Raw genomic sequence first — 17,188 nt, 5'->3', positions numbered from 1 at the left:
GAGCTTAGGGAAAGGTCATTCTGTGAAGTGGAATGATGGGTTACTCTCAGATTCTCTGGAAGCCTTGAAGACGGTTTCCAGCTTTGTTATTAAGACTACGGTTGCAGAGCTTCCTTTGATGAAAGTTGCAGAGCCTCAAGTGAAGAAGGGCCTTTTTAGGAAGGGGTTTCTTAACCCTCGCTAGAGTGCTTCGTCTCGGGAAGATCAGAAATGGCTTCTCCTAAACCCAGGATTCGCCTATCGTTGTTGATCACAATAGGGAGTTAGATGCTCGGGAGAAGGTTGCTGTGTTTTGAGAGAGGTTGTTTAAGGAGCTCATGGCTATCGTGGACGAGATGATTAAGCGCCATAAGTCAAAAGGCAAGAGAGAGCTTCTGAATCTGCAAAGCTCCGTCAATTATGGCGACTTTAATGCTCCTTCCAGGTGTAGGAAAGGCAAGGCCCAATTGTTATAGGGTTGTTTGCCTTGGTGGTTTTTGTGGGTTGTTTCTCGGGTCCTTGGGCGTTTTTCCTTTTGTTCTTGTTTGGGTTCTTTGGCGGGTGCTTTTGTGGGTTGTTTTAGGGTGTCTTTTCGGGTTCTAGGGTTTTTTGTGGTTTTTATTGCGTTTCCTCGGGTTAGCTTTGGTTTCTTCTTTGTATACTTCTTGTGTACTTAGGGGCGCTTTACGCTTTTTTTCAATAATATTTTTACTTATCAAAAGAATATTTTGTTTCTTTCCATTTTCCATAGGCTTATTTCGTACTGTCTTGCTGCTATAAGGAGTTGTTGCTTATCCTTTTCATGTTGTTGCTGATTTTATGATCAATGGATATGTAACAGGTTTTTGCAAATCTAACTTCTGTTCAGTCGTACTTCGATATATTTTCCAAAAAAATTGACCAAGAGGTTATGGTAAGCCTGGGTGACTGCCGGTTCTGTTTGTTACTTCCAAGCTTCTGTGTGGTCAGTTTATAATTTAAATATGTCGTAGGAACTAGAGGAGGCTGAAATAGAATTGGACGTCCTTCAAAAAGAACATTCACTACAAGAAGATTCCAAAGATTGGCATCAGATTCCTTGTCTAGCATGTAACCATTTCTGACTATTGCATTGTCATTTACATGTAATTGACTGCTTAAAAAATTTGTTCTTGTTATGCTAATTAATATTTTTCCTGCTTTTATCTACTGTGCAACTTTTTTATTTTCCAGCTCCTATGAAAGATGATACGCGCCTTCGTCAAATCAAGGATTGCATTCGTTCCCTGTATGTATTAATTTCACTTTCTGCTGCACTTTGCAACACATGAAATTCATAGTAAATTGATAGAAGAAAATACGAAAGCCCATTAATAGTAACTTCTTTTGTAAGTAATAAAATTCTTTCAAGAACAAAAAAGAGCAGAGCCCTAACACACAGTAATTATACAAGAGATGGGCAATAGTCTGTTTTTCTCACCACTTGATTCATTTTCCTTTTCTAATGGTTGTGCTTGTATGGAAGCCATGGCAACTTGCTCATCTTTGATTTACATACCCTGGACTGGGGCGAAAAGCATTATTTCTAGTAGCGTCTTCACCTCCTTTTTAAATCTTCAGCCTCTAGGCCTAATTGCTAAACACTTATAAGAAAAGTAGCTGTTCGATAGTTACTGTCAAATAGTAACTATGATTAATAATGTCAAATATTCTAATCTCGTAACATTTCACATGAGGCCAAATTAAACATAGAGTTCTTTTATTAATATTTTTGCTTGTTCATACAAATAAATGGGACACCATGTCAAGTTTTAACAAACTAGTCGATGCAGTACACCAAACCCGAGCCACAGATCACGTGCGTATACATCAACATCAGAGGATGCCTAGCCCATCACCTTGTGATTGAGTGATTGAGAGCTGGATCATTGTTGGGCTTTTATTAGTTTGCATTTTTGTTTTATTGTTTATTTTTCAGACTGGGTTTATTATTTTATTTTGGGCTTTATGTAATTTTAGCGGGCCATTAGCCCAAGTACGGTTAGGATTGAGGTTAGGGTTCAATTTCTAGTCTATTTAAACCTAATCTTCTATTGTATTCAGTAGCTTATGATGAATTAAGAAAATTGAATGACTGTTTGTCGACTCCCTCTTTCCTTCTTTCTCCCCACTTTCTGTTTCTCGAGCTTCTTCTTCTTTTATCTCGATTCTTTTCTCTTCTCTTCTCAGCTTCTTCTTATCTTCTTCTCTCTTCAAACTTTCATCTCAATTGCTTGTTTGTCCTACATCACTAGTAGTGCTGGTGGAGCCCATCTTTTACTCATTTATTTCTTGAAAAAAAAAATAATTCATTAAGTACGAGAATTGATCTTAGGAATGTGAAATCCAAGTATTAATCCTGTTTACTATTGTAGGCATTGTTTAGATTATAGATTTAATTTCAATCAGTATTGCTTTGTCAGAGAGAAAACTAAACTGCGAGAGGACATAGCAGCCCGCAGACAAAAGAAACTTATTTTGAGACGTGAGCGTCAGAAATATTTAGAAGAGGCAGCTTTACGTGAAGCAGAACTTCTGCAAGAACTTGATAGGTTTAACTCTTATCAGTGGCTCATCTCATGTTCTTAATTGCAATAGTTTTGTGATGGATACCAAGTTGAGGGGTTTGCAACTACATATCAGGGAGAGGGCAGCTGAAGTGGAAAAGGAGATTGAAAGACAGCGATTGATGGAACTTGAGCGTGCTAAAACCAAGGAGCTGCGCCACAATCTTGATATGGAGAAGGAGAGACAAACACAGGTAAGAACCCTTCCCCACTCAATCTGAATATATTGATTTCCATTAACTTTGTTGTGCTTTTTCGTGAGTTGTCTGTCTCCTGCCATAATATGACTGGTAGGCACCGAGGTCCTTGGCCTAACGGAACTTTGGTCCTAACTATGCTCTTGAGATGGTTTCTTATATTATATATGGGTAATACATATCTCCTTTTCCTTTTCCACTTTTGGGTGGGGTGAGGCATACCTTTCTAGTCCCTAACAATAATGACAGCAAGAAATTCAGTGAATTTACTGGAGTTAATATATTTCGTGTTTTCTCTCATCTTTTTAATTGTGATCAATTCTTTTTCTGACTATATTGTTAAGTCCTTACTTTTAGTATTGTAGGTATAGATATATTTTCTAATATCCATTGATATCTATTGGGGTTGGATTAGACTTTCCCAAGGACTGGTACCCATAATTTCCTTTTGCATGTTCCTTTTTGCCCTCTTTTTTTTTTTTTTTTTTTTTTTTTTTTTTTTTTTAATTTTTAATTTTTTGTTGTTGTTTTTTTTGCAATATTATTAATAGTGTATACAAATAAAGCAGGCTATATTCTATAGGTCATTACATCCAAAAATTAGTATGGAGAATGGAGACACATAAAACATTGAAAGTCACGTGATAAAGAAAAGTAAACATATCTCGTGTGATTGCCACCTGCCCTAAATAGGCTATCAGGAAAAATATCCTCCACCTGCCCTAAGTTGGAAGAGATGTTGATGGTTGTTGGATAGACGGGTGGCAAAATGTGATTCTACCCTTCTAGTATCTTTTACATGAAAAATAAAAGTTTGCAAGTCTTCGGTGTCTTTAGCTGAAGTTTCTGTCTTGTTGGTCTCTGGTCTTTTGGAATGACTAAATCTGAAAGTGTACATTTGTATGTAGCGAGAACTTCAGCGTGAACTGGAGCTGGCCGAATCAGGACTACGAACATCTCGGCGAGATTTTTCTTCCTCCAGTCATAGCAGGTGATTTATTTATGTCATTAGTCAAAATTGCTTCACTATTTCAGAATCCTATTCAGCAGTTGAACCTGTATAAATACAAAAAACCAGATGAATTGATTTTTTTTCCTTTTTTTTTAGTCGTTTGAGGATTTTAAGGCCTTGCAACTTAGTGGAATTAAGTATTAAAGAGTTGTTATGAAGCATTTTATGCATGTGGATGCAATAGATTTTATCAATAAATGAGTTTCTTACAAAACTAACCGCATTAGATCTGCTTTGGTATCTTATTAGGATTTCTAGCTAGAACTAGTTAGAACCATGTTTGATGTGCATTCTACATCAAATTTCTTCTTGTTTCTATCACGGCCTACTACCATGCCAACTAGGACATATGAACTTGATTATTCTTCTGTTTCCTGTCAATTCAGTATTAGGACTGCAGCTGTTTGTCGGATGGAACATGTTTATCTCTGAACAATCCCTTGTTCTTTGCTCTTTTAAATAATTTACGGTTTGTGCATAAATTTCTTGCTGCCACACTTTGTTTGCAGTCGACCTCGGGAACGGTTTCGTGAAAGGGAAAATGGAAGATCAGGTAATGAAGGGAGCACAAGAGCAAATAGTGGAAGCCTACAGCCTGAAGCGTCTACCACTAGTACATCCATGGGAGCCATTCCAACCGTTGTTCTGTCTGGTTCGCGGCAATTTTCAGGCCAGCTGCCTACTATTTTACAGTCGCGTGATCGTCCAGATGAGTGTGCTAGCAGTTATGAAGAAAATCCAGATGGAAGCAAGGACTCGGGCGACACAGGTAGCATAGGGGATCCAGACTCGGTGTCAGCATTCGACGGACAGTCTGGTGGATTTGGTTCTGCTCAAAGGCACGGATCCAGAGGGAGCAAGTCTAGGCAGGGAGTCGAGCGGAGAGAACGGGATGGTAGACGCGAAGGAAAGTGGGAAAGAAAACACTCATAAGTCATGGCTTGGATAAGGAGGTGAAAGCTTTAGGATAACTTGGTATAAATATGTGTTCATACGTGTACCGTTTGCAATGTGACTTGGAGGCAGTGATCTGCATAGGGAAAGGATTTCGAAAGGCCATCTTACATGGGGCTCTCTTCAGGACGCTAGGCAGTGTATTGGTGTAGCACCCATAAGTATTTGTTTAGGTCTCTTGTGACTTTGTTGCAGCATCTACCAGGGGTTAAATGATTTGGATACAATATTGTAATATTGTTAAATCTTTATATTTCATACAAAAAGGAAAATATTTTATTAGTGATACAGAATGTTAACATTATTATTACCCATTTTTACCCTAGATGGAGAAATGACTTCACTTTTCAGTCTGGGACGCCATCTCAGCCAACACACCACCATTTTCTTGTCACCCCAACCATTATTTTCCCCGCCACCACCATAACCACATTCCAGAATGCTATGTCCCTCACCACCACGCTATTACTAGCATCCATGCCCTGTTTATTACCATCACTCTTAACTACCAATCTCCATTTGCAATGGGCCCCCTTAATATTTTAATTTTTGCAATATTCCCCCCAATCTACAACTATAGTTGCAATATCACTCTTCCGCACCCAAAATGACCAAAAAAAAAAGAAAAAAAAAAAAAAAAGAAAAAAAAAGCAGCAAAAATTCAGGAAATGGTAGTTTGTGGGTATTTTTGTCATTTTGAGTTGTGAAATGAGGATATTGCAACACGAATAACAATTTGTGGGAGACATTGCAAATGGAGTGGTAATTAGAAGGGGTAAATGTTGGGTTTGTTTGGCAAATAACATAACAGAGTAGTGAGTTGTTAGTTTTGGAATTAGTAAAAAGTGATGAAGTAATATAAAATAAAAAGAATTTGTATAAAAAAGTGAAAAAATTTTGTATTGTAGTGAAATTTTTTATTTGAATAATAATAAAAAATTATTGATGTGATATAAAAAGTGAAAAAAGTGAGAATGTTTTGATATTGATTGTTATTGGAAAATGTTAAAAAAAAAAAATATGAATAGTGACTTGCATTATTCTGTAATGTTTTGTAACTTAACAAACAAACCCGTTGTTTCAAAAAAGAAAGAAAGAAAATTTCAAACTCAACTAGAAACGTCAGAAACGGTTCATCATACTTGGGTCTAAAAAAAAATAAAATTATAAGCAAATCATTTAAAAGGGTACGCCAGATAAAATAGCTCTAATATGGATCGTTCATTTAAAATGAACAGCCTAAGTAAGCATTAAGCATGTAGGAGAGAAAGAATGGGTAGATGGATGGCTAATGGGGTGACCAAACCACCCCCGGTGACTACAAGGTGGGCCAAACTACCCTAAATAAAATTGTAGTAAGAGACTAGTAGAGATGGTCACAAGTGAGGCTTAACTCTTAAGCACAAATGTGGTGCGAGCTTGAACGACTTGTTCAAAGCCAATGGCATGCTTGTAAATTCGTTGTGTAGTCAGAATATTTTTGGTAATTGCATGATAAAAAATGGGAGCGGCATTTGCAACCCGAACCCGTTATCAATCAAACTAAAAAGATGGGGGAGTAAATTGAGCGAGTTGCTAAACTTTTCCTTGGCATCATTTGCACACAGATCACTGATCATCTCTCTCTCTGTTAGCATTCCCAAGGTATGCTCTCTCTCTCTCTATAAACCTAAACCTTCGATTGATTACTGTGAAAAATGTGGACGAAAACAAATATAAGAACGATAAAAATAAAGCTTCCAGATAAATTCCATTAGATTTAGCCCCTATAAAATCATCTGGATTTTTCATCCGTTTTCTCAGCAACAGCAACCAAAGAGTGGGTAATGAAATGTATTTATGTATGCAGCTTTGCCTCTTTCTTTTTTTTGGTGCAAAGAAACAAACCGGTTGCTTGAATTTTTCTTTAGAGCAAAACATAACACTTACATATTCACATTGCCTTTTCTTCATTTGGGGTTCGTTTACTTTGAAATGCAAGAAAACCCACTACGTATAAATTGGGAAAAAAAAATTGTACCCACTAGTGGGTTGATTGAGGTCTAAAATTTAAGAAGAATTTGTCAGTTTTTGCAATGACGATGTAATGATTTTGTCCTTATTATTAGGGTCGACAATTTTGACACGACCCGATAATTTGACACGAACACGATGCGAAATTAACAGATTTGAATCATAAATGGGTCGACCTGTTTAACTCAGTCAGATGGCGGGTCACCCACAGGATTAACTTTATTTTTTTTTCTTTTTTTTTTTTTTGTTTTTTTTTAAAGAAAAAAAAGAAAAAAAAAAAGGGAAATGGATTATAAGATTATTTCTGATTTTCTATTTTAGGCTTTTAGCCGAAAACACAAAACACAAAAGTTCAAAAGAATCAAAACACAACTTTTTTTCGGTTTCCTTCAGCTGAATCAGCTCCGCGCCGCCGCCCCTTCTTCTTCCTCCCGCAGTCCCGCTGGACTCCTGGACCCGCTCGAGTCGACGCTCTCTCTCTCAGTCTCTCTAGTCTCTGCTCTACGCTCGGCTCTCGCTGCCGACTGCCGACATCGCAACGCTCTCCCCGTCTCTCTGCCGCTCTCTCTTTCTCTCTCTCTTCCGCCGATTTCGCATCCGGTACCGCCGGTATGTTAATAGTTGATTTCCATTTTTATAGCATTTTGATTTGTTTCGGGAAATGGCTTGTCAAGTCTCAGTGATGTTGTTAGTGTAAATGCTTTGTAATTAATGGATGAGCGGCAATGAGGAAAAACTCAGTGGCCGGTGTTCATTGGAGATCTGATATTTCTTGTGAAGTTGTGATGACGTTTATTTTAGTTGATTTTTTAATTGTTTTGAGGTGAATAAATAAAGTTAAAAATTACAGTTTTCTGTTTCAGTTGTAAGTTCTTTCCTATATACACAAATGCTTAAATGTTTAGTTATGGTTATTTGGGATTGAATTTGACTGTCATCATCTGGTGAAAATGAAGCGCTAGTTAATTAGTTAATAATTCAGTTATAAATTCAAAGGAAAATGACACCCCTGACTTAATTATACCTGCTCTTATCGTTTGCCCAAAGTTGTTGGGGATTGTTTGGAGTACTGAAAACTGAGTTAAGATACACAAATATGGGAACAAAAACTTTCTTCCATGGCTCTCCCTCTTCAAAGCTCATCCCTAAGTCCTTCCCAGCATAGTGAGATTCTGATTATCTCTGTTTTAGCTCTGTGCTTACTGCTTACACATATCCTCTTACAAATCTTATGACATGCCCCAGAGGAGTTGACAAAATTGTAGCTTCAAATTGAAGAAATTAGCTAATAATGTTCTTAGTTCACATAATTATATTGGATACCCAAACCACCCCCCCCCCCCCCCCCCCCCCCCCCAAAAAAAAAAAAAGAAAGAAAGAAAGAAAGAGAGAAACGGGTCAAATGGGTCGTGTCGGGTGACCTGGGAAATTGTCGTGTCTGGAGCCCCGACCCGTTAACATAAATGGGTCGTGTTTGAGTCTAGCTTAAACGGGTCGTGTCGAGTACCTGTTTTGCCAGCCCTACTTAAAATGCCCTTAATGTGGGTCAAGAAAAGGCAGGCTCAAATTTGAAAAAAGGTGGGTTCTAATTTAAGTATATTATACAACCTTAAATGAATGAATGCTTTTATTTTCGAAATCCAGATATTCTGGGACAGATTTTTTTTTAGATGCTTTGAAAGAAACAAACAATAGGAAAATAGACTAGAAACTAGGTGGAAAGATGCCTACCACCTCTTAAAGTAGAGGGGGGGTCTTTACCACTTATAATAGGAATTGAAGGTAAAGGAGGAGGATAAGTGAGAATGCTATTAGAAAAGGATCTGGTTGCGACCCAATGTGCCACATGGTGGGCACAGAAGTTTGCACTTTTTGAAATTTTATGATCTTTCCATGAGGAAGAGGCTGAGATGGATCCAATTGTTTTCAAGATGAGGGTTGAGATCCTCCAATCTTGGGTAACAGTTAGATTTTGGAGAGTAGAAATGACAACTTGTGAATCACCTTCCAGAATAAAGTGATCAAGATGAAGTGATGATGCCAATGAGACTGCTAACTTGGCAGCAAGAGTTTCTCCATAATTTGGATGGCATGGTGGAGATAGTCGAGAAGCCATACAGATAATACATCCTCGGGAGTTTCTGCATACTACAGCTTGGATTGAGAAGGAATCTCTAATGACTGTGTCAAAATTGATTGTCACCCAGGGGGTTTAGGAGGTAGCCATTTCTCTGTTACAATGGGAATAGAGGGATGCCAAGCATTGTAGTGCTCTATAGTAACCATATTGATATGTTTAGAGATGATGTGGATATCAATATTGATTCCTTCATGATGCGATTTGTTTTGATAAAACCACAGAAGATCACAAGCTACCACTGCAAATATCTGAAATTTTTGGGGATCCATTGAAGTATATTCAGAGAAGTACCTGGAGAAATAATGTGGTATCGTTGCCATTGTATTGAAGTTGAAAGCTGAGGAATCCAGTGGCCAAAAGGAATGCCTCCAAACAAATCGTGCAATAATGCAATTGAAAAATAAATGATGAAGAGAATCATCATCAATTTTGCAAAGTGAACATTCTGGTAATCTATTTGGGAATGGTAATATGAAATTTATTCTGGAAGTGGTGAGAAGGATGTTCCAAGCAATTTTCCACAAAAACAGTCTCAGCCTATCCTTCAAGTTTAATTTCCAGAGTTTCTTCCAAAAAGGTTGTGAGGAGGGGATAATCAATTCTGGATGGTTTTTTGCAAGAATAGAAAGGCAAGCTGAACCAATTGAAAATTTTCCGGATAGAGCTAGAGTCCATAAGTATTTTAGGGATACAACAGACGATATATGAAGTTTGAGAATTTCTTGTGCAGAGAATTCATTGAACAGGGAAAGAATTGTAGTAATATTCCACTAAGATGTTCCTGGGATGAAAAGATCTGAAATGAGCAAGGAAGGAAATTCCTTATTACTTGGATGTTTCGGGGCTGGTTTGAAATTTGGCAAGGTAGGAATCCAGGCTGATGTCCAGACAGGGAAATGAGAATTGATGGAGACTTGAAGGCATGTTCCAGATAGGAGGAGGGATTTGCATTGGACGATACCTTTCCAGAGCCATGAAGCATTTGACGAATCTGGGGAAGATAAGAAGGAACCATATCTGATGGTTAACTTAGAAGCAGTCATGATCAGACAAAAGTTTCCATCCAAGTTTGGTAATCAAAGCAAGATTGACATCATACATATTTCGGATACCCAAATCTCCAAGATGGCGTGGTATGCAAATAGAGCGCCAAGATTTGAGGAAAAGATTGTGAATTTTGATATGGGAGTCTTTCAAGTTAATGATGTGGTAGCAAACAAATAAACCATACATTTGTTTAGGAGCCTCATTTTTGTGTGTTCAATAAATTTGGTGCAATGGTTGTCTTTAGTGATGTGTATAAAGTCTCAAATAAAAAGAAAATCATCAAGTGGTCCTTATCTATCATAAGGGAAAGAAATGATCAGAGTTTTAAAGACCGTGAGCGGACAGCAGTGGAATTAAGGCTCTTTCTTTTCAAGACACTTTAATACGGAGCAGCTGCCTTTGACTTTAATATTTCTAGCTTTCATGGTTTTTTTTTTTAAAAAAATTATTCTTTCTTCTTCTGGTTGGGTTATCTCTTATACAATTCTTGTGTGCTTGGGTTATGTCTTTGTGCTTTTTGATAAATTTGCGATTACTTATCAAAAAGTTCAATGGTATGTGCAAATCCATGGCTGAAATTCTTCCTTCTGATAGGTTCCAATGGCGACATTAAGAAATCTGAAAATCAAGACAGGAACTTGTAAACGTATTGTTAAAGAGTTGCATTCATATGAGAAAGAGGTTGAGAGAGAAGCTGCAAAAACGGCAGACATGAAGGAGAAAGGAGCTGACCCTTATGACCTTAAGCAACAGGTATGATAGACTAAAATCATACTCCTGATCAAATTGTATGTGCTTGGCTGCTATTAAGCTTTCCAATAAGATTGACTGAAAAAATAAAGACATACTCCGGATTGTATTGGTGGAAAACCTCATTGCCTATTTGGTTGAAGGAATATCTGTTCATTTTCCTCTAATATCCTATTTAAAAGCTCTCTTTTTGTTATATGTTGAACAGGAGAATGTGCTGGCTGAGTCAAGGATGATGGTACCTGATTGTCGCAAGCGCCTGGAGGCCTCATTATCTGAGCTGAAAGGAACTTTGGTATTGTTTCATTATTTTTTTGTGTGCCTTCCCTGATGTTCTAACTGCTGTATTATTATTTAGCTGCTGCAGATTCTCCCTCCCCGCCCTTCTAGCTGTGGGTTGTGGCACACATAAATAGGCTGCATTCTGGTCGTGCACACCCGCATGTCTGTGTGTGACTCTTCCCCACCCTTCTAGTTGTAGGTTGTGGCGTACATAAATAAACTGCACTCTGGCTGAGAGCACGTTGTGTGTCCGTGTTCTAGGCAATTAGGTTATGTTTTGGCATAGGCTGGTTAAAGGTTTATTTAGTTTGATCATCGCATATTGTACGTACTTCTGAACTGGTGCTTAGAAAAGAATGATATTAATTAATGTTCTCTGTGGCCTACTAGGTACTGCAATAGGACTGTATAAGTAAATTATTGACTCTCCCCACCCTTATAATTTGAGGGTTTCAACACACTTAAATGGGCTTGGTTCTAGGTTGTGATTCTTTGTGATTAGTGGTGTTTTAGCAGTAGTTATCCACACTGCATTTCTTCGGTGCGCTTCTCCGTTTTGGTTAATGGATCTCCGTTCGGTTTCTTCAGTAGTTCTCGTGAGTTGAGACAGGGTGATCCTTTATTTCCCCTTCTGTTTGTATTGGTCATGGAGGTTTTGAGCAAAATGTTTTATGTTACTGTTGATAAGGGTCGTCTCTCAGGCTTTTCCGTGGGATCTAGGTTCCCCATGTTAATATCTCACACTTGTTCTTCGCAGATGATACTTTGGTTTTCTGTGAGGCCAACCCTAGCCATGTTCGCTATCTCTGTGTTCTCTTATTATGTTTTGAAGTTGTATCTGGCTTAAATGTTAATTTGGCCAAATCAATCTTGGTTCCTGTGTGCAACGTGGATAATGTTGTTGAGTTGGCTGACATCTTAGGTTGTGGGACTTCCTCTGTGCCCCTGAAGTATCTTGGTATGCCGCTGGAGGCGTGTTACAAGGCCAAGTCTATTTGGGATGGCATCGTGGTAAAGATGGAGCGTGGGTTAATCAGTTGGAAAATGTTGTATTTATGGAGCGTGGGTTAATCAGTTGGAAAATGTTGTATTTCTCTAAGGGTGGCAGGATTACCTTATCAAGAGCATTATTTCCAATCTACGTACGTACTTCTTGTTTCTCTTCCCCATTCCTGCTAGTGTGGCAAATCGAATCGAGAAGCTCCAACGAGACTTTTTATGGGGAGGGATAGACGAAGAATTTAAATATCACCTAGTTAGCTAGGCCAAGGTTTGCTCTCCGATTTATGAGGGAGGGTTGGGGATCAGAAATTTGAGGGTGTTTAATCGCGCCCTGCTAGGTAAATGGTTGCGGCGTTAGGGATTTGAGAGAGATGCGTGGTGGAGAGTAGTGGTGGATTCTAAATGCGACATCTTATGGGGTGGGTGGTCTTGAGCCAGCAGGTGTCTTTGGGGTGGGGGTGTGGAAGAACATCAGAAAATGTTGGGATTCTTTCTGAAGCTTCACCAGATTTGTTGTGGGGGATGGAACCAAGATTAGCTTTTGGTATGATTTGTGGTGTGGGGACACGACTCTTAAGGTAGCTTTTCCATCTTTTTTGGTGTTGCTCGTATGAATGACGCCTCTGTTGCAGATAATTTGGAGTTTTTGGGCGGTTCCAACCAGTGGAACGTGAGCTTTACTAGGGAGTCTCACGATTGGGAGGTGGATTTTTTGCTTCATTTTTCCAGGCGTTGCATTGAGTTAAAGTGAGAAGAGGTAGCGAAGAAAAGATGTGGTGGGTCTCCTCCAAAAAAGGTTTGTTCAAGGTCAAGTCCTTCTTTTACTCTTTGGCTTGCTATGGAGATAGTCACTTTCCCTGGAAAAGTGTTTGGCGCACTCAGGCTTCTTCAAGAGCTGCCTTTTTTGCGTGGTCTGCGGCTCTTGACAAGATCCTTACCATGGACAATCTCAAGAATTGGCATGTTATCGTGATAAACAGATGCTATATGTGTAAGAAGACTGGGGAGTCTGTGGATCATCTTCTTCTTCACTGCGACGTGGCTTCTGCTTTGTGGAGTACTCTCTTCAATCGTTTCGGGATGTCTTGGCTTATGCGTAAACGGGTTATCGACTTCCTTACTTGTTGGTGGTCCTCTAAAAGGCCAATGAGTACTATAGTGTGGAAAATGACGCCTATTTACCTCTTTTAGTGCTTATGGAGGGAAATGAACAATAGGAGCTTTGAGGATTTGGAAAGTACCTAGGAGGAGATTTTATCCTCGTTTTACCTTACGTTGTACTTTTGGACTACGGCTTATGCGCATCCTTTGTCGTTTAGTTTTGATGACATTTTTGCTCGTTTTTCTCTTTCTAATTAGGTGCTTCCTTTGTATACTCCCAGTGTACTAAGGGGCACCTTACGCTTTTTATTGAGATTGGTTTCTTACTTATCAAAAAAAAAAAAAACATTAGATTACTTACTTTGGGAATCCGTTCCAGTTAGGTGGTTGTAACTGGTAACACACTTAAATGTGCTAAGACTTTTTAGTTCCCATTTCACTACTCTAGATGTGCTTTACCTTGGATAACAAGGAAATTATCTTTTTTAAAGTGGAAGCATCTGCATAGTATGGCACAATGAATAAGATTATTTATTGGGAAAATTACGCTTTATCATTCCATACTATCGTTCTTCCTGCAATATTCCCATGAAACCTGTAGTTTAGACAATTATTTTTTTGATAAGTAATTGCAATTTATAAAAATAAGCGCAGAGGGGCGCAACCTTTATACACAGGAAGTATACAAGAGAACCCCTAAAATGGACGAACGTAGCTGTAGTTTAGACAATTAATCCTTTAAGTTGGAAGAAATGTTGCAATATGCTTCCTGCCATCCAAATTGGTAGCAAAAATGAGAAAAATGGCTAAAATACCCATTAATACAATTTTTTCGCTTGCATTGTATAATTAAGTTCAGGTGGCATATGCCACTTTAGCTGAAAAATTCTCAAAATTTTTTATTTATTTTCAAGTCATTTTAATTAAATAAACAAAAACATTTTTTTTTTTTTTTCATTCCTTCTCATCTTCGTACCCCCTCCCCATTTCCTGTAAATCCTGATCCCAACCTATCCCCCTATTCTGCCCCCTCATGACCTCACACACCCACCTACATTGGCTTCATTTATGGCAAAGTTGTAAATATATGAGAACTTTCTTCTTCAATACTCCAGTCACCCTTCCCTCAACCCCAAAACAACCATCGTTCAAACAACCAATCCCCTGCAACCAAAAACCCTATTATTGTCCCAAGTACAACCTTAAACTACCACCGCCACTATTTTACTGTTAGAATATTATGAGAATATTTGTAACTCGTGGTTTGCACAAAACAGCATGTTTGGTGTAATACAAATTATACAATGGGCATGAATAGTTTTATGAGTTCTACTAGGTAAATTACCAAGTTCCTATACTTTCTATTGTAATACAAAATGACCAAAGTCAATAAAATAAAAATATAATCCTAGAAGACATAGTCTCTAAGGCCTAGCCACTTAAATCTGTGTGTTTTCTCTCTCTCTCTCTCTCTCTCTCTCTTTTCCAAAAATAATCTTCTGCATATTTCATTTTACTTTTATACTTTATCATGGTGTCAAAGCCACCTTTTGGTCACCTCCACCCAGCTCCTTGTCTCACCCAGAAGTCTTTCAGTTTTAGCTCATGTGTTCCATGCACCGGCACCAATCTGTCACCTAAAAGTCCTCTTTTTACCAACCAACACCAAAAACAGGCTCAGAGGTTGCTGATGTGTCAAACCATGGAATCTGCCACCCGCAGAAACTCTCCACATGTTTCCCCCGTGTTCCATGCGTTGTTTTGGTCAACAAAAGATTTGAACGAATGGACTCAGAAGTTGCCAATCTATCAAACATCGGAATCCACCGCCACCAAGATTTGTGCACGTGCTCACACGTGCTACCATGCACTCCAACATGCTCCTATGCTCTTCCGCATGCCACCTTTGCTTGCCTGCTATTTTCTCTCATGCAGACCAGTCAGGCTCTGCCCCATCGATTCAACCTGGTTGGGTGCCTCGACCCAGAGTTTGTTCACTCTAGTTCGACTTTTCTATCTGTCAAGTCCTACCCCACCAATTCGATCTAACCATGCACTTCGACCTGGACTTGTTCGATTCAATTAATCTGATCTAGCCACTTTCTTCCAAACTCAAGCTTGCACCTTGAGTTTGTGGGGGATCTTAGAATATTATGAGAGAACATTTTGTATCACATGGTCTACTCAAAACAGTGGTTTTCTGAGTTGTCATATTTATCTTGTTAAATTCCTATATATACCTATTATGATACAAAATGATACAAGTCAATTATATACAAATATAGCCCCTTTGAGTTGTGTGCACAGTGGATGTAGACCTCTAAGGTCAAACCACTTAAATCTTTGTGTTTTCTCTTTCTCCCTTTTTATCTAGAAATATAGTTCCGCCTATCTTATTTTACTTTATATTTTATCACCAATAGGAGCTTGACAATCTCTCTACAGAGCTCCTCCTCTCCTCTCAGTTGTTGTGCTTGCCATTCAGTTTTTTTCACTATTTGAAAAAACTGGTCCAATTCAACCACGATAACAACTAAGAAGTATGTGTGTGCACGGCCCAGTTTAATCTCTCAACCTGTTACATAAATGGTTTTGGTGGTCATGTCCTCATTATGGATCTGAAACCTGAAAAAACTAAAAAACTAAAAAAATAGAATAGAAATTTGAGATTTTGTTTAGTTGAAGTGGTATTTTCCATGTTGACTCTAATATACAGCGTCCACAGAAACTGCATATCACTATTTGTGTGTAGTGATATTTTTCTTATTTCTGGTACTAATTTGGATAGTGGGCATACGTTGCAACAATTTTTCTGGATAAGATGGACTAGTGCTCAAATTTGAAAAAAATTGTGCATTGCCCTTATTTATTATTAGATACATGACAGGTAACCCTATATGTTTTCCACTTTTTGTTTTCTATATAATTTAGATGCGAGAAGCACATATTGAGTTCAAGTAGCAGTTATTGCCAACCGAAATACAACTTTTCAAGTGCAAAAGAACAGATATATATATTTTCATGCCATGTCTTTACACCCCCTGCTTGTGTGCTAGTGTTTGGTGTATATGCTATGTAGTAGTGTCTAGCTCCAAGCATAAATATATTTCCATCTATGGGGATTCATTTCAATGAAAGATTAAGCAATAGAGCAGTTGAGTTTTATGAATACATTCTGCTGAGTATGATATTCAATTTCAGGCTGAGCTGGAGGAGTCGAACCAAAAGGAAGGCGCAGAAATTGAGGAAGCACGAAGCACTATAGCGGAGGTTGAACAGTTCTTTCAAACAACTGAAGCCTAGTGTTGGAAGCTTTCATTAAGGGTACCATTAATGGAGGAGTTTTGAGTTTGTTTGTCCCATTAATGGCAGTTTGGCATGGAGGGAGTGCATTTTGATGGGTTTTGGAACCTTGGTTTTCTGGAAGCCGTGTTGTCTCTTGTCTTGTGTTGGCGTGTCACAAAAACTTAAAAGCTATTGTACGTATAGAATATTTGCTTGCCAGTTATTGTATCTTATTTTATTTCTAGCCTATTGTGAATCAAAGGTTTTTCCTTTTGTCCCCCCCCTTGTGGATGGGGCCTGAGTGACGGATAAGAAAACAGCAGGAGGAAACAAACGGCAAACGGGCGAACAAAGACAAAAAACACAGATTATTGCGATTTTAATTTTGACGTCAATATGCTGTGTAGTAAGTAGGGACTACTAATCCACCATATTCTGTGAAGATAACGTCTCATTTTCTCCCTTGTGGGTCTTACAGCCTTGGAAGTTCTCGAAACATGTGGGGCTTCCTGTCTCTCGGTTGGTGATCATGGCTTCCTTAACTGGTGGTGGGAGAATGGTTCTTACTGGTCCTCTTATGTTTTGGTCTGGAATTGGGGATTAGACTACAAATCATTGGATTAGTAATTAAAATAAACTCTAAAGTGCAATCAAGGTAACAAGCGCTAAGCATTTTTTTTTTTTTTTTTTTTCGTATGTTTTGGAGTAAAATATTGTATACAAAAAGGTTTTCTTATTTTTGAATGTTTGACACAATATAAAATATTGGTCAACTTAAAAATGTTTTCGGTTAACTAAAGAAATTAATTTGCGTAAGGTATAAAATGGCTTACACTATTTG

The 17,188-nt window shown here is 38.3% G+C and overlaps 2 protein-coding genes across 4 annotated transcripts in view; both read left to right on the top strand.

The window, feature by feature from the left end:
* LOC133864650 (uncharacterized) overlaps window positions 1-5,009 on the top strand; it is a 37,961-nt gene extending 32,952 nt beyond the window's left edge. For all 3 annotated transcript variants that reach the window (XM_062301049.1, XM_062301050.1, XM_062301051.1), the window contains 7 exons: window positions 821-892; window positions 972-1,068; window positions 1,192-1,246; window positions 2,421-2,549; window positions 2,641-2,758; window positions 3,670-3,752; window positions 4,283-5,009. In XM_062301049.1, coding sequence (XP_062157033.1) covers window positions 821-892; window positions 972-1,068; window positions 1,192-1,246; window positions 2,421-2,549; window positions 2,641-2,758; window positions 3,670-3,752; window positions 4,283-4,706 — 978 coding nt within the window. In that variant the 3' untranslated portion in view covers window positions 4,707-5,009. The remainder of the gene's footprint in view (window positions 1-820; window positions 893-971; window positions 1,069-1,191; window positions 1,247-2,420; window positions 2,550-2,640; window positions 2,759-3,669; window positions 3,753-4,282) is intronic.
* Window positions 5,010-7,075: 2,066 nt separating this feature from the next.
* On the top strand, window positions 7,076-16,608 carry LOC133862235 (tubulin-folding cofactor A). The gene is made up of 4 exons (XM_062298007.1): window positions 7,076-7,349; window positions 10,522-10,680; window positions 10,886-10,972; window positions 16,264-16,608. The coding sequence occupies exons 2-4, from the start codon at window positions 10,528-10,530 to the stop codon at window positions 16,363-16,365; spliced, it is 342 nt and encodes a 113-aa protein (XP_062153991.1). The 5' UTR covers window positions 7,076-7,349; window positions 10,522-10,527; the 3' UTR covers window positions 16,366-16,608.
* The last annotated feature ends 580 nt before the right edge of the window (window positions 16,609-17,188 follow it).

This window comes from Alnus glutinosa, chromosome 3, assembly GCF_958979055.1.
Source record: "Alnus glutinosa chromosome 3, dhAlnGlut1.1, whole genome shotgun sequence".
NCBI lineage: Eukaryota > Viridiplantae > Streptophyta > Magnoliopsida > Fagales > Betulaceae > Alnus > Alnus glutinosa.
Note: the sequence above shows the minus strand (reverse complement) of the source record. Positions and strands in the feature narration are given on the sequence as shown.

What these genes read in the sequence shown, in the direction of transcription:
- LOC133862235 (XM_062298007.1), top strand. Translation starts at nt 10,528, where the DNA reads ATGGCGACATTAAGAAATCTGAAAATCAAGACAGGAACTTGTAAACGT. An exon ending in CTTATGACCTTAAGCAACAG is followed by an intron (nt 10,681 to 10,885) that starts GTATGATAGACT and finishes TATGTTGAACAG; the next exon opens with GAGAATGTGCTGGCTGAGTC. An exon ending in CTGAGCTGAAAGGAACTTTG is followed by an intron (nt 10,973 to 16,263) that starts GTATTGTTTCAT and finishes ATTCAATTTCAG; the next exon opens with GCTGAGCTGGAGGAGTCGAA.